Source organism: Paralichthys olivaceus, chromosome 23 (assembly GCF_024713975.1).
Source record: "Paralichthys olivaceus isolate ysfri-2021 chromosome 23, ASM2471397v2, whole genome shotgun sequence".
NCBI classification, from domain to species: domain Eukaryota; kingdom Metazoa; phylum Chordata; class Actinopteri; order Pleuronectiformes; family Paralichthyidae; genus Paralichthys; species Paralichthys olivaceus.
The window spans coordinates 8053267-8069879 of record NC_091115.1 but is presented as its reverse complement, the minus strand read 5'-3'; the positions used below and the strand labels follow the sequence as shown (position 1 = coordinate 8069879).

The 16613-nt window shown below is 40.0% G+C and overlaps 1 protein-coding gene across 5 annotated transcripts in view; it reads left to right on the top strand.

Moving 5' to 3' along the window:
- The window catches only part of LOC109632843 (protein PHTF2), a 35690-nt gene that overhangs the window by 7095 nt on the left and 11982 nt on the right, over positions 1-16613 (top strand). For 2 of the 5 annotated variants that reach the window (XM_020092332.2, XM_020092330.2), the window contains exons 3-5: positions 4778-4858; positions 14231-14287; positions 14605-14616. In XM_020092332.2, the coding sequence (XP_019947891.1) occupies positions 4814-4858; positions 14231-14287; positions 14605-14616 (114 nt within the window). In that variant the 5' untranslated portion in view covers positions 4778-4813. Of the gene's footprint in view, positions 1-808; positions 830-4777; positions 4859-14230; positions 14288-14604; positions 14617-16613 lie in introns of those variants that run through there. The other 3 variants (XM_020092331.2, XM_069520299.1, XM_069520298.1) reach the window with 2 other exon arrangements.

Here is a 16613-nt window from a genome sequence, read left to right as displayed (position 1 = left end):
TCTTTGCGAGCTTCATAATGGGTATGTTTTCTTTTTTGTGTGCCGCTACTGGAGTTACAAATGAAATGAAGAAATGTCTATGAATTGTGCTTCATTTGAAGAAACTATAAGTACAGTGTGTGTGTGTGTGTGTGTGTGTCTTTTGTCTGGGCTACATTCCCTAAATACCCTCTTGCAAACCTCAGTGTATTTTGGGAAAACTGCAAATTTGTGGTTTTGTGTTGGAAAACAACTCCCTGCCTCTGACGTCTTGTTATGTTTTCCAGTATAAATAATAACCCAGCAGTTTACAGCTAATTGTGTGTGTTTGTATGTGTGTATGTATGTGTGTGTATGTGTGTGTGTGTGTGTGTGTGTGTGTGTAGTCGTATTAGGCAATAATGTGTGTCTGTGTCTGATAATGTGTGTGAATCACAGTTGGCCTCACTGAGGATTGATGGAGGGATTTTGAGGCTTTGAACAGGGAGGACCTGCCCGTCTCTCTTATCACTGTCTATGAATAGAGGCAGGATTTGAGGTAAAACCAGAAAGACGCTTCTGTCTGTGGTCTGACTCCACTAATGATGGAGTGACGCTCTCTGAGGTTTGTCTGTCTGGATGAATGTCTGGTCGTGCTTACCATTGTTTTGTAGTTGTGCAATTTATCTGTCATTTGCTCAGAGCAGGGGGATTTAGCAGTCGTTGCTCGAGAACTGTTGGACAACAAACCATTTCTTTGTGAACTTCAGTGACCAGATGTCATAAATTTAACAACAATAAATTGTAGAAATGCTATTTAGGATAGTTAAACTCTAAAGTTTGGGATCAGAGAAGAACCCAAGTAATGCTGGTGAGGATCCTGGATTTTTTTTTATCACTTTCTCTAACATTAGGGCATTTATTGACATTTTCACGATTTTCCGAGAGTTTAATTCATGGATTCGAGGCATATTTAGAGAAGTGATTTCTAGGAGTGTGTGCAACTTGGTGCAGCCCGATTGAATTGAAGGGGACAGTTACAACTAGGTTTGAGCTTTACTAGTTTTTAATATACTTGTATTATTGCAAATGATAATGATCTATGAGTTTTTAACTGGTCACCCAGCAATTTGAAGATGTTACCTTGGGCTCTGTGAGTGTTTTTTATAGAGTAAACAACTTAATTTGCTTGAATAAGACATTTAGGCATCTGGATACAATCCTGGTTCTGTATTGTGACATTGATATACGTCTTTTTCCACTAAGGATTATGTTTTTCTCTGTTTGTGTTTGTCAGTCAGCAAGATTACATAAAAATTACTGAACCAATTTCCATGACACTTTGGGGTGCGGCATGATCCCTTTAAATTTGTGGAGCAGATCCATGTGAACGGGTGGATCCAGGAATTTGTTTTCACGTTGTTTTTTAAAATGGCAAGATAGGCCGTAAGCTTTGGCAGAACAATGTGTTCTCCTAGCACCTTTCTAATTATCAATACTTTAAGGTAAATCAAACTGGAAACTGTTTATAGATACAGAAGGAATTTCTGTTTCTCTCTAAACCACAAGCCTGTACAGACTTATTTGGATGTTTATATTTTAGGAATCAAAGCCAATTTCATGTCTCTGTTTGAGCTGTGAAAATAGTGTGCAAGACAGGCCGGTGTCTGAGTGTGAATGAGAAGTAAACTCGTCTCAGTTTTTATTTTAACAGAGAAATCAGGACAGAGAATAGTATTTTTTTCCTTTTCACCCTCCAGTGTTTGCTCTTTACATACAGCCTCTCTCCTCTATCTTGATCTCTCCATTATTCCTTTCTTTCACTGCCTCCATCACCATCTCATTACTTAAGTTGAAGTATGTAGCCTTTTATTTACACTGTCAACCCATTTACTTGTGTAACTGCTACATATTAAACGAACTAGCAAGCAAAGTCTCCACTCTCCCTCTCTCTCTTTGTCCCTCCTCTCCGTCTCTCTGACTTCAAGCGTGTTTTCTTTGCATGATTATAGATAGCCGTAAAAAGCAAGTGCACAGTGAGGTACGTATGTGAAGAATGGTGAGGTTCAGCTGTGGAAGATGGAGGGAGGAGTCATGATTGTAATTGTAGACGACGGCAAGCAAAATACTTTCTTCCTGTTTCTAAAAATGACTCTTGCCTTCCGATGCAAAAGTGCAGACACGCACATACACATGCGAACGGCAAATCAACACATCACTGAAAATGCTGAGTATTATATGACACTGAATCGATAGAGTAAATGCAAAGGCTGCATGCAGCTCACACAGTTGTAGATGTGATAGAGATTGTGCGTGCGTGTGTTTATACTACTACTACTACTGGCAGACTACTGTGCTTGACGCAGCGGTAGAATAAAAACATTTCTCTCCTTCCTGCTTTTGAACTTCACATTCTTTGACCAACAGTTCGCACTCCCTCCACCGCCGCCTCGAACGCGTGGACTCGACACACACTCTCACTAATACTACTCGATTTGAAGTGGAGATTTTATTGCACATATAAACACTTGTCTTGTGGTTTGGTAGCTGGCAGATAAGCTGTACTCACATGCATTTACAGGTTACTTTTAGAATATAGTCAGCTGGGATTGAATGGGTGGATTTAGCACCTCTCAGCACAAATATGCTTATGAAGTGGCATGTACAAACACTGAAGGCTTAGAAAAGTATTTACAACAAGATGTGTTCCTAACTGGAAATGTCAGGTTCAGGTGCCAGCATAAACAGGCCTTCACATACAAAGCAGGATGTCTTCACTCTGCCAAGTGATATTCAAAGTCAATGGCATTTAACTTGAGTGAAAAGCTGGAAAGTGAAAACAGAACAAATTAGAATTTATGAAAAGCTGAAAGGAAAATAGTTCATTAAATGCTCCCAAAAAAAGAAAAACTTAGATATAAATATATGTTTGGAATATTTTCTGAGTAATTTTTCCTGGAGTTAAACGGAATCTGCCGTCTGAGTCAACCTGGCCTGCAGCCACTGTCCTCCGTCACTCTGTCTACCTGCTCCCAATTCATCCCCTCTTCACACAGCAGGACAGCACTGAATTTACGTAACAGACAGGAAAGAGAAGGACCGAGACAGAGGAGGAAGAAAAAGAAGCAGAGGCAGCAGAAGTATCAAACATGGAGACTTTGTGGTTAGCCACTCTCCTTCCCTTTTAACAGCTCATTAACCACTTCTCCTTCAACCTGCACAAACTCATGTTTCCATGTTAAATTGCATTTTAAATAACTCTGTTGCATGTTAGGTTTGCTATTCACAGACAAAATATCTCCCTTTGGTAATTCTCAGTGTCCAGTAACAGTACCAGTGACACTCAACCACAGCGAACAGGCTCACATCACCTCCATCCCCAGAAGATCCTGTTTCGAGGACGACTCTCTGTAACGACAAACCAACTGTAACACTGACTTACTACAGGACTCGTGCAATCTGTGGATATGTTTGTATGGTGTCTCTCTGTGACTTAGATTACCCATCAGCCAGATTTTGATCATCTCATGATAGTAATACTACAAATGGTTTATTTAGTGGTCGGTCATGGATATCGTGAAAATGACATGGTTCAAGAAGAAACCCTAATTTTGGTGGTAATCTGTGTCGTAGCTCATGGATGTTTAGCCTCCTGATATCAATGATTGTGTGCAGTTTGGTGCAGAATGTCTTGGCAGAGGTATGCGTTCTATTGAGTTACATTCTAGTTGGATCATAGCAATGTTCATCATCTGGTAGAAACAGGCCTGAACTAATGATGTGATATGTTTTTGCTAAGTTCAGGTTGCAGGCAAAGACATTGCCAAGATTCCTGCAGCGCCTGGTTACAGATATAAATTGATTTATTAGATCCTGACACATCGACACTTACGTTTTTGTCTCTGATTAATAGCGATTACCTAGAAAAAATGTGTGCTCCACTTTTCCTCTCGGGCTCAGTTTAACTTGTGTAGCTTAGTAGACTCTGGAAAAAAAAGCTCTGGAAAAGCTTTGACCTTGATTTAAGCTGCTTTTCCGTTTTTGTCATGTTTCTGCTTTATAGCTTTCATTCATCGCACGTCTTCATCAGCACACACCCTTTGAATCAGTGTTTTTCTTAAGTAGTTGCTAATGATCATTTCCTAGCATGAGTATCCAGGTTATAAAGTAAGTCATCAATCATCAGATACATCTCACATGCTCTTACACGTTTTAATAATCCAACTTGTTTGATATACAGACACAAGTCTTTCAGCAACGACACCTCGGAGGTGTTATTAGTTTTATTTTGTCACCACGGACTGGACTCTGTTTTGTGTCTGTGTGAGTTGCATTATAAAATCAGTGGGAACATCCAGCTCTAACCACCATAATCACAGAAGTAATAATTATTCTGTGGTTCATAGAGAGGCTGTTTATGTTGTGAGACAGGTGTCATGGGAGACTGCATGGCTTTATGAGTACAGGGTTGTGTGTGTGTGTGTGTGTGTGTGTGTGTGTGTGTGTGTGTGTGTGTGTGTGTGTGTGTGTGTGTGTGTGTGTGTGTGTGTGTGTGTGTGTGTGTGTGTGTGTGTGTGTGTGTGTGTGTCTGTCTGTTATGTTTAAGGAAAGACTGAGTGGACATCTTCACTCACATCACAATAAATGTGTGTGTTTGTGTTTCTTCCTGTTCATTTCTCCTTTGTCAGTCGTCAGGACACACCTGCCTACCTGTTATATAGACTTAGCTCCTCCTCGCTCTCGCCTCATTACTCCGTCACTGACACTGCCCTTTCTCTCCCTCCCTCTCTCTCTCTCGCTGTGTGTTTTCTGTTCTCAGTCTAAGATGCCCTAGGCCAGGAGAAGTGAAATGTAAATGGCTTCCAAAGTAAAAGATGCTGTGGTGTGGTACCAGAAAAAGGTAAGATGCTGTTCATTTTCTTTAATTTGCTCTTTTCTTTTTGCTGTGTTGCAGTTCTATGAAACCCATTAAAACTATAAAAGGGATTATATAAGATTGAAAAGCTGTATTTTTTTGTACCATTATATCTATTCTTTGGGATATGGACTGTTGGTATAGAGAGCCTTGGTTCACATTGGATGGTTCGGTTTGTTAATTCTGAATCTGCGTAGCAGATTTTGGCCGTTGAAGTCAGTGAACGTTGTTGAATCTTGTTGCCGTGTGTTTGCACATATTAGGATGCGCAGATGCATGAACACAAGAAAACTGGAGATGAGTGACTCCTGAGACACCTCCTCCAGCTTCAACAAAATGTCTTTGCCTCAAGACAACAGACAGAAAGAGAATGAGTTATAAAAAAAATTATTTCTACCAGTATATTTCTAAAAAAATAACAAAGCAAAATACAAATACTAACCCCCTTAGGTTCTTCTGATGATCTCGTGGTTTTTGTGAGTTGTCATATCAGGTTAAGTATTATAAATGCTGTAGAATGTTGTTTTTCCAAAATGATATGTCTAGTACAGTATTTGGACAAAAAGTGATCGAACAGCTGCCTGGATTATTATTATGTCCTGTTTATACTACTTTCATGGTATTTAAAACTTTGAATTGGCAAACTGTCAGTGTATCCTTGCTGTTTTTAGAGGTGCTGAATGATGAACTTACAATAGTCGTCAGAAGTAGAAAGTGCAAGAAAAAAGAAAGCAAGGAACATAATGTAAAGGTTAAAATAGTTTATGTTGAATTTCTGAAAAAAGTATTTTTTTTAGTGATTCTTTAGGTAATAAAAGAAATGAATTGGTAGTTTTATCTCAATGGCCTGAAATTGATCTTTTGCATCGTGCAATTAGCATTTAATGTGTCTGCAAGAATTTAATATGCATTTATTGTTGGATGTATTGGTTCTAGCTCTGTGTCACACTGAGGAAATCATAACTGAAGCATTTGTTTATTTTACATTACAAAACCATTCGTTAAGACTCTTTTGGATCCTCCTGTGTTTTAGAAATGGACTCTTCGGTTCTGTCAGCAGCGGCTGACTGGTGTTGTGTTTCATCTTGTTCCATAGTATCAGATATCAGATCCTCTGCTGGACTTCTTCACTGCCTCCCCCCTTGTAGCTCTCAGCTTACACTCTGTCTGTCTGTCTGTCTGTCTGTCTGTCTGTCTGTCTGTCTGTCTGTCTGTCTGTCTGTCTGTCTGTCTCTTTGTCCTCACAAACCTGTCTCTCTATCGCCTCTCTGACTCAGCCTGTTATTTCCTGTGCAACCTCTGTCTCTATGTGTCTGTCTTTCATCCATCACTTTGGTCTTATGCTGGCACCAGGCAAGTGAAGACATCAACATAAGCTTTCAATGGAATTTAATATGACTCACAAGAAGCGGCAAAGTTTAATAAACGGGTTGGACACTAAACACTGCATTCTTTTCCAGCTTAGTTTATTGTGATTTGGAAATTCATCCTAATTTTTGTTGATTACATTTTAAGGGCATTCAGTCGTGTTTTTAAATCTACAGCTTCTTGAGATCACTGTGTGAAAGTGGATTAGGAGCTTGTCTGGGCAGATGCATGTCACTTACGTGAACTGCTGAGTTATGACTGAATAAAACCTTATAGGAGAAGACTCTACACGTCTGTCTGCCCTCAAGGCTTCTTTCTTTGTTTCTGACGTCTCTAAACTAATCAAGACTTTTCCTCTGATTACCTGACTGTAAATGATGTGACAGACTCTATTGAAGATCCCGCTTTTGGATTTTCTGAGTCACAACCAAGGCTTTCTTGTCTCGGGATAGGAAGATTTTGTTTATCGCTAACAGTCCTACTTTCTCTGTTGGTGCAGGGATCCATGTAACACAGCAGAGTGTCGAGGCTCAGAGGGTGAAAACGGCTTCATGTTATATTATGTTTTGATCTGCCGCGGCTTTGCTAAAAATACCAGCGTGAGAGAGGTACTTTGAGGTTTGGCATTAAGCAAACACCTGAAATCCTGCCAAATAAAGAAGCCCTGCCCTCAAGAGAGTATTTAAGTGTGCGTGTGTGTGACAGACCTCACGTGGTGGAAAAACACTTGTTGTATCGTGCTATGTTATAGATGCTGTCATTGTGATGAGTTCAGAGGATCAGTCTCCGTCCTTATTCAAAGAGTTTTGATTTTAGCTGCTGAAGTTTTGAGATGACCTCTGACCTTTCTGTTTCCATCCCAGTACCACCAGCTGTTGCTCTGGGTGATTGCAGGTCAAGACTAGAGATGCTGTAACAGTCCACTACCGTTACCTCAGTGCCCTCTTATAAAATGCATTTTTATAAAATGATTTTCAATTAGACGTTTTAGCCAATATCTCTTGCATGAACTTATTTCATGTTTTCTTTTTCAAGTGTGTGAGGCACTTTGTAAATCAGACTTTTGAAAGGGGCTATATAAGTTTATTTTGATTACATTGGAGTCTAAGGGACTTTTGTGTGGGTTGTTCACAGTGTATGAAATATTGTCTTGTTATTCATGGCAACCCTCACACTTCATCTATTTTCTACTAAAGTGAGCACCATGAACAAAATGGCACTCACTTCCATGGCATTGGAGTGGCAACAGACATTTCAGATGATGATGATTTCGTGCATGTTTGTAAATGCATGATAAAATGCATTTATTTTCCGAAAGGTCGTCAGACAGTGTCCTGTATGATTCACAGGATATTTCTGACCGTGCCGTCTGAAGACAGGCTGCAAATAGCCTCAGTGTTAGAGTAGAAGCTGCCTCTTATCTAACCACCGAGCCCATATCACAGTCAAGACACATGTAGACACACAGTCTGTATCTGTTTAAATTTGACAGACTCTTCTTTCTTTCTTTCTTTTTTAAGTCTGACCCTATATTTGACTGCCAAGTTAACAGCTTCCTGTGGAGATAAATCAGCCTCATTGTGATCATTGTGTCATGAACCATAATCTGCACAACTGGAATGAAGCTGGTTTATATGGGTTTAAAAGTTACACTTATAATAATCAGCTTATAGCTTGTTTTTGTTGCCGGGCCCATTTGAAGACACTAGTGACACAGTTCATACGAGAGACGAGATCTGTGGATGTTATTACAGAATCAGCATCTCTGTGTATCTGATTGTTGGAGGCTGTGGCTATATTCAGAGTTGAGAAGACAACACATAAACTACCAGACATTACACAGAACCCCTTTATCATAATCTGAGATCATTTCTTTCTTTCAGCATGCAGATCTTTTTTTCAATCAGCTGTTCCATTTTATTTGCATCCATTTGCGTTCCTCTCTCTCCTCTCAGTCATCAGGAATATCGCTGAGATTCATTTTAAGGAAAGCGTCCCTTTCCCTCTCCAGGGTCTTGGATTTAGAGACGTGCTGGTTGATTGTTTTCTCTCAAGCTCTCCATCCCTGTATGAAGAGCCGTCTCCCACTCAGCTGACTCAAGCTGCAGCTGCCTGCATGGGTCCATTTCTTTTTGGAGCGTGATGTTAAGCTGCTCAGTTGTGCTTCTCCTCCGTCCTCTCTGCCATGTACTTTTCAGCTATACGTGGAAATCTCACTTTAAGGCTCTTAGACTTATTTCTTAAGACCTTGTTCTGTTTGTCCACAGCTTTGAGTTAAGCTTTAATTCTGAGCAGATGCTAGAAATCCTGTTAGGTGCTGAAATTTAAGTTTTTCTTTTTACACATCATCATTTTGTGATGTGGATGTGGATGTGTGGCATTGTTACAAAAATAGCCCGATGGGGGTAATGTATTATTAGTTGGATAATGATATTAGAGGTGAAACAATGTGGTTAATTGATCAATTATAGCCGACTTGCAAAATATAATATCAGAAGCTATTTGGCTATCTATTGATTGAGTGAATTTTCAAGAAAAGCACCACAGATTTGACGGATCAGACTTGCACCATCTTCTCAAATCTAACACTTTCTGCTTTTTCTTACTCGATAGAAAAATCTATTTGAAGACATTTGGGAAACTGGGATAAATATAATAATAATGAATGATCAGATTTTCTGTAAAACGTGCTGATCTGAAGCTGGATCAGTTGATTAGTTATTGACAACTTCACTGAGAAAAGAAAGTAATCTGCAGCTGTCCAAGTAATTATTTTATTAGTTATAGTTTTGCTGCTTTTCTTTGTACTATTTGGTGTTTGACTGAAGATCTATAGGTTTTGGACTCATGACATATTTCGGTTTCTGCTCATGAAGAATTTAAAAACATTTATAGATTTTTATTTAAGGCATAATCATTTGATTAATTGGATCAAAATTGCTGCCCTCAACTGATCATTGTGGTTTTTTCACTGAACCTCACTTAAATTGTGTGTGGGGGGAATCTCACCATATATTACTCCCTTGGTAAACATTGTGTATGTATCTGTGGCTGCTGAAAGGAGCTTCTCTCTCTCTCTCTCTCTCTCTCTCCCAGACACACACCTGTTTGAGCTGAGAATAGAGCAGACACACACTCTACAGAAACCTCTCTGTTGCCACGGTTGCGTGAAAACACAGCAGAGGGGTTAATCCTCACGTCACAACCAGCTGTCTGACCTGAATTCCTTTTAACAGTTCTCTCGCTCATTAATTCTCTTTATTATTTGCGTTGGGGGTGTTTGTAGACATCCACATGTCTTTTTGGACGTTGTGAACTCTCTCAAAATAAGGTTATGATCAAGATAATTTACTAATATTTTGATTGGCAGCAAAAATGAATAATTGTAGAATGTCATATGTTGTATCATTGTGAGCTGGTACTCTGCCCCACCGGTTCGATATAGGACAGAATTGGAGTGAAACCTTCTGAATTGATTTATTCATTGATTCAGTCCTTGTTCTTTTTAGAGTGTTTTTAAAGCCACTGTGAAACTAAAGCAGCCTCGTTCACACACGTCTGTGTGTTTCCACTGGTGTGTCAAAACTCACCACACCTAGACAGACGTATTTGAAAAGGTGTTTCCAACGAACAGGTGAGGGATTTTAGCATAGCAGTCAGTCTCACAGCCGAGAGCACTATGGTTTATTATGTGGTTAAGTAGGAAGAAAGAAAAGTCAACTCCTCAGGGAACATCTGGGATCTCTGACTCCTCGTTGCTGGTTGTGCAAACTTCAAAAAAAAAAAACTGATAACGAAATGCGTCCTACGCAGATTAAACCACAGCTGTTAAGCTTTGAAGTCATGAAAACCAAAAAAATAAGCTGAAAGACGAAAACACACCACATAGAGCCGACTACACTATTTGGGATATTTCTGAATGTTACTTTCACATTAAATTAACCCTTTCATTGACCTCAGAAGTGAAGCAGCGGCTTGGTGGTGGCTGCTGTGTGCGGGCGGTGCCCATCAGGTGCTATGCCTTATGCAAGACGGGAAGGTTCGGCTTCCCTTGAACATAGTTGTTGATTGGTATTTAATTTTGTCATTTGATCCATTGTTAATTAAAAGTATTAATCAGAGCAGCTTGAAGTCTCATTTAATGCAGAGTAAATGGTGTGTACTTGAAAAGACAACACACTCCTCAGTCTCTTTTAGCCTGATGCTACTCGAACCTCAGCTGATCTATAACAACATCAGTGAACAGTGTGGACTCCTCAGCTGATAGGTGTTAATGTGTTAAACCTCATGTTTGTCCATGTGCTGCAGACACAAGCTTAAACCTGCTCCCCCGTCTCTCTGTAAACAAGCGTCTACCCCCCCCCCCCCTCCACTGCAGAGGCTCTTCTTATATAACTCCGCTACGCCGACATAATCCCACTCTCCCTCGCTCTGCCAGGATCGTCCCTCCATCCGTCGCCATGGTGACCCCGAGTACTGCCGCAGCGGCACACTTGGCTTCATCATCTTCTTCCCTTCTGGTGCGCTCTCACTCGGCTCTTGATTTGCCTCTCAAATCGCTGAAGTCCGTCTGTGATCTTTCTCCGTGAAATCGTTCAGGATTCACGTGTCATTTGAGCAGGACCAAGAATATTTAATCTCTTGGCAGCTGCTGAATTCATATTTTGTTTAAAACTGGAAAATACTGTGTGAGAGGCAGGAGGGAAAACAGAGGACAGGAAGCTGCCTAAGAATTAACCTTTTTTTAGAGGAGATCAATTGATAGTGTTGTAAGGACGAGGGTATGTGGGTGAAGATAATAGGATTTACTGTGCTGTTAATTCCACTCCGCCAGATCTCAGCCACCTCACTACTCCATGATGTAACAAGGTGTGTGTGTGTGTGTGTGTGTTATTACTCCTCTTTCCATGCCCACCTTCCTCCTTATCTTCACCCTGTCCTCCTCCTCCTCTTATATCTCTTTGCTCTTAGCCGGGTCATGTTGGCCTCTGGCTGTCCTCTACTTGTACTCAGGATCCTCTCCAACGTGTGTGTGTGTGTGTGTGTGTCTGTAAATAGATTGAGTGATGTGGAAAATTAGCTGCCAGCCCAAATGTCACACACACAGTAAGTCAGTCACACGTCAGATTTAATGTTCTCCAGTGCTCTGAATAGGACAGTTGTTCACAGGATCCACATTTGACTCTTGTCAGTAAACCACAACCTGATTATAATGTGAACTTTATTTAGCGAAATAAATAGAAGAGTATGCTACATTATCTTAATGCAGCGTGTGAGGTCAGCAGTGTCAAAGGTCAATAAGACAAACAAACTTGAAAATTCCTACAAAATCATCAATGACACAATACAGTAAATACCTGTAACCTGTGATGACAATATCAGACTTGAATATTATGAGTAAGATGGTAACAGTTATGAACTGGAATTTCTACATTTAAAAGCATGCAATTTGGGTTTTTTAGTAGTATAAGAATAAATGTATTAAGTTGTCTGTATTGTGAACACCTTGGACTGTAAATAAAGACAGAGGACGCCTCTCTACTTCACGGATACAAAAGCTACCATCTTGTGCTTTTGAAGCCAGAGTGTGCGCAGTAGTAGTTGGGGGATGGAGGCGCGGTAGCGAGGACCCAAATAAATCAAATACATCATTACAATAAAATGAGTAATTACAATCAAACTACTAGATACATCAGTGTGATTAAAAACGACCAAAAATGACAGAAATCAACTTTCAGAAAAAATGTGTTTTCGTGTACTTTTAATTTTGGTCCATGTCCCATCCAATAACATGAAGGAGGCAGTATTTATGACCTCTACTCAAACCAGCCTCGAGGGTCAATATAAACATTTGGCTTTACTTTTGGGGAGCTGTCATGTGGCCCATCTTTATATACAGTCTATGGTAAACACTATGATGACTTGAGACAGTACATTTTACACAACAGCTCAAAAACATTAAATATCGTGATGTATCAATTTAAAGAATTAGAATATTTGTAATGTTGAGGATTAGGACAAAAACTGCCTTTTCACAAAGTCCATTTAGTAGCTGTTCTGGTGCTTTTGATCGTTTTACCTTGTGCTCTTCTTCTTCTTCTTCTCATGATCTTATTCATTTTCCTTTTTGGACTGTGATTGTGTGAAAGCTTCAGGCTGCAGTTAAAAAGATTTCAAAATGAAAGCAAAGCATTGTAAAAATCTGTATGACGCACTCATCTTACTGGTATCTGGTTGTTGACTCTGGGATATCAGACTGTGTGTGTGTGTGTGTGTGTGTGTGTGTGTGTGTGTGCACCACATAATGGTGTAAATACAGATATTATTAGTTGAAGCTCAGGATCGTTACATAGAGACACTTTGTTCTGAAGACTGATCGGACATTCAGATAAAAACATGTCAGCTTTGTTCATGTGTTATTTGTGTTATTTGTCCTACAAACATGTTGATTAAGAGAAAGAAGAAAGCGAGAGTGTATGACCCGAACTGCTCCTCTCCATCCTCCAGTAATCTTTCTCCCCTCCTCTTCTTCTGTCTCTCCTCACGTCGTTCTTACCTTGTCTGTGACCTCTGTCTCTCTGTCTCTCTCGTGTGCTCTCTCTCTCTCTTTCTATCCATCTTTAATGAAGTCTCATTAAAGATGCAGAGTTTCCACTGGTTGGCTCACACAGCGACCCAGACTCGATGCCTAGGACACACACACACGCACACACGCACGCATAAATACACTGATCTGCTGAGGTCACATCATCCGCTGACCCTCTGTGTCTGAAACACTCTCACTTTATTAAAAAGCAGCAAAACTTTACTTTAAACTCCCAGAATCCTTTTCTACTTCATGTCCAACAGTCGGAGCCAAGGTTTATCTGAAACATGTTTATTTTTAAAAAGAAATGAGGAAGAGTGAAATGAAATGTGAACCACTCCTCTAGCATCTTGCACACACACACTTTCTCCTCCTGACACTATTGATAACAGTGACATGGGCTGCTGCTGCTGCTGCTGCTGCTGCTGCTGCATGCTTTCCTCACGATGTGTGTGTGACACTGATAAATTCCGGCTTCCGGACATGTTCATCTTGTTAGAGAGCTTTGTTGTGAAAAGAGACAGAGGTCAAAAGTGACTAAGAGAAAAAAAAAAGACTGGTAAATACAATGTGCTGTTTGTTATATCACAGCGTGATCCACTCAGCAGGTTTAAGTGTGTTAGACTCTTTCACGTCACAAGCTCTTCAGAGGTCAACAGAGACTTTGTGGAAAAACGCTTAATAATAATTATAATCAAGATTCCTAATACTTCCTTGTTGACAACATCTGTTGCGCTGATTGGCTGATTAATCAGTCCTTTATCGACCATTTTGATTCTGCGCCCATAACACGGATAAACAATTCAAGTAATAAGAATGAAGTGTTTTGATGGTGTACGTTTTCATATAACTCGTAGAGCAGCATCTACAGGTCAACAAGGCCAGTTCCTGTGTTTGCGGTTTCAAGTTCTCTGTGCGTCTGATGATGGGGAACCCCTGGATAATTTAAACCAAAACAATTATCTACAGACTCACACTTTCATTTCTCCACATTGTCAAGATCACCCAAAAATAATAGAATTTTAATATTATCACACTAATATTGTTTTTGTGCGATCATGACAGTCCCGTTTGTGAGACTGGAGCTTTGAATAAATCCACACAAATTAAACAAAAACCCCAAGGATCTGTTTTTGCAGAACCTTCCCTATCTTAACAGTTGTGAGTTTATAATCTGGCTTTAAAATAATACTGCAGCTGCAGAAAACACAGGAGTTGATAGTTGAATGCTGTAGAATTACATTGTTTCTATTTGACATTATTTTGTTGTGGCTACTGAGCTTCCTCTTATTAAAAAATATGACCTGACGTGTCATGACGTCGTATATTAACCGAACCCTTGTGTTTTGCGGTGTTTGCTGAAGCTCTTCTCTCTATAGCTATAATTCTTTTGTATTTTTCAGATTGGCGCCTATGACCAACAGATTTGGGAGAAATCGGTGGAACAGAGAGAAATAAAGGTGGGTTTGTATTCATCATTTGTTTTCTCTCTCTCCTCTGTTGGTGTGTTTTTCATTTCCCTGTTTCTTCCTGCTTATTCAACATATCTCATCTTTCTTTGATTTACTTTCCCCTATCATTCTCTCTCTTCTTCCTTTTATTCTGTTGTCATTGCCTTTCATCGTATCGCCAGTTCTTTTCCAGTGTTTTCTTTATTTTTTTTAACTCTTCCCTCTCTGCCTTCCTGGCTGGGCGTCACCTGCCCGTCTCTCCTCTCTTCACCTCCACCTCCACCTCCATCTCCAACCCTTCTTCCTCCCTTCCTTCCTCTCTGCAGTTTATATCTCTGGTGAGTATTCAGCAGGAGGAGGTCTTCTCTCCTGTCGCCCCGCAGTGCACGTCTGCTCACCCATGCTGTAGATCACTAGACTGTGGTTGATTTGATCGCACAGTTCAGTTGCCAATGTCCAGTCCTGGCGTGTGTGTGTGTGTTTGTTAACCTCACTCTGCATTCACACTGTAGCTGTGTTCTCTAGAAGTGCAACTTTAATGTGTTTAGTGCCAACAGACAAACTCAAAAAGCAATAATAATAAGAAAGTAGTAGGAAGTGGGGACACTAGAGATACGCGTTGCTGTGGCAACAGAAACACGAGCAAAATGTTGCACAGAGTTTCTGTTTGTCATCGCCACAAGATTCTTTATCGTACTCCACCGGTTTAACTTTGCTCCTCTGTTTGAATGTGTAGCTCAACACGGACACTTAAGAATGAGCAAAGTAACGCAGCAGAACTAGAGACGCATCTTTTGACTTGTTGCTTGATTAAAATCCTGCTGCCGACATTATCCACATGGCAATTAGACCCAGGAAAGTCTTTTATAGCCTCGAGCTGCTCGGCACAGTCAGAGAAGAGAAAAGGCCCAGAGAGGTCCGTCAAACTCGACATTAACCTCTAGAATTTTTTTTTAATTTAACATTTGTGGTCATCAGCTCTGACAAATGACATCACTTAAGGTTGCTAGTCAGATTTCACCTCACCACATTATTTAACATCTTTCACACGCCCTGTCGAGCCCAACAGATTTTTCTTTCAGCTAAAAAACATCTGATGTAACCATATCAGAGATATTTTTATTTTGCTGAACACGTTCTAGATATAGTTTACAGTAAAACTATCAAGCCTCAATTACATTTCGTTGTCATAAGGGTCTGAAAACACCTTAGAAGTTTTCAGTTGATATCTATCTGTCTAACTCTTCTTATGACCTGTAAACAGATTTTGTGAATTAGAGTTCCTCTGTAAATCTTCAGTCAGGCTTTTAAAATCAACACATTTCACTTCACAGCAGAAGTCAGGATACTGGTCGTGTGAGATCCATGTGGCCTCATTTACGAGGTCAAAGGGACAGTTTTCTTTTTGTGTCTACGAATGTATGCGTGCGTGTGTGTGCCTCAAAGCGTTTCCCTAGTAGTCCTCAGTCGTGGTAATTAAAGCCTCTTCACCTTCGACCTTTTTTAAGAGGACATCCTCATCGCTCCCTAGTATCTTCAGGGCAGAAAGTACTTTTAAAGTTACTTATTTTAAGTTACTCACTCTGACAGGAGATAAGGAAACTGAGTTTACATCTTAAGTATGTTGCTTTGGCAACAGGAGGTTTCACTCCACTTCTACCTCCGTCTGTTCCTCGTACTTCACCTCTTGTCCTGTAAACAGAGCTGAGAGACTCTCTTTAATGAGCTCAAAGTCCAGAGTCACACTCACACACACTCTTTCTCTGAACTTAATCACTGACCCCAAATCATCTTTTTCCAAAATACGGTCACATCTGTTGGACACTTGGACAAACTGTTCCATTAATCTGGTTTTTAATCTGAAATTTGTACCCAAAAGTATCCTTTGACTCACACACACAGTCTGTCTTTGTCTCGCTCTTTCTCTCTTTCTTTGTCTCTCTCTCTTTCTTTGTCTCTCTCTCTCTCTCTCTCGCTCTCTCTCTCTCTCGCTCTCTTCACATCTATGAAGTGTTAATAAGACTGTTTATGGGCTCATAAAAACCTACATAAGTGTACATATCAGGAGTAAGAGGTGGTGTTGACTGTTCTTCTTTGTAGATTCATAATAAATCAAACTGTGCAGAGTTAATTTGCAGAAGTATAAAACAGAGTTGTTTACAGTGAACGTGCGTATAATATAATATACGCGTTTCTTATATACTCAATAAGAAACGGTAGGATTTTGAGTTTTTCCCCTATGATGTCAGACTTTGCAAAAACAAATTGGACAATCGTGTGACTAAAACCTTCAGCCCTGCTTCTACAGAAAACTTCACACTTGGGTTCATTGTCA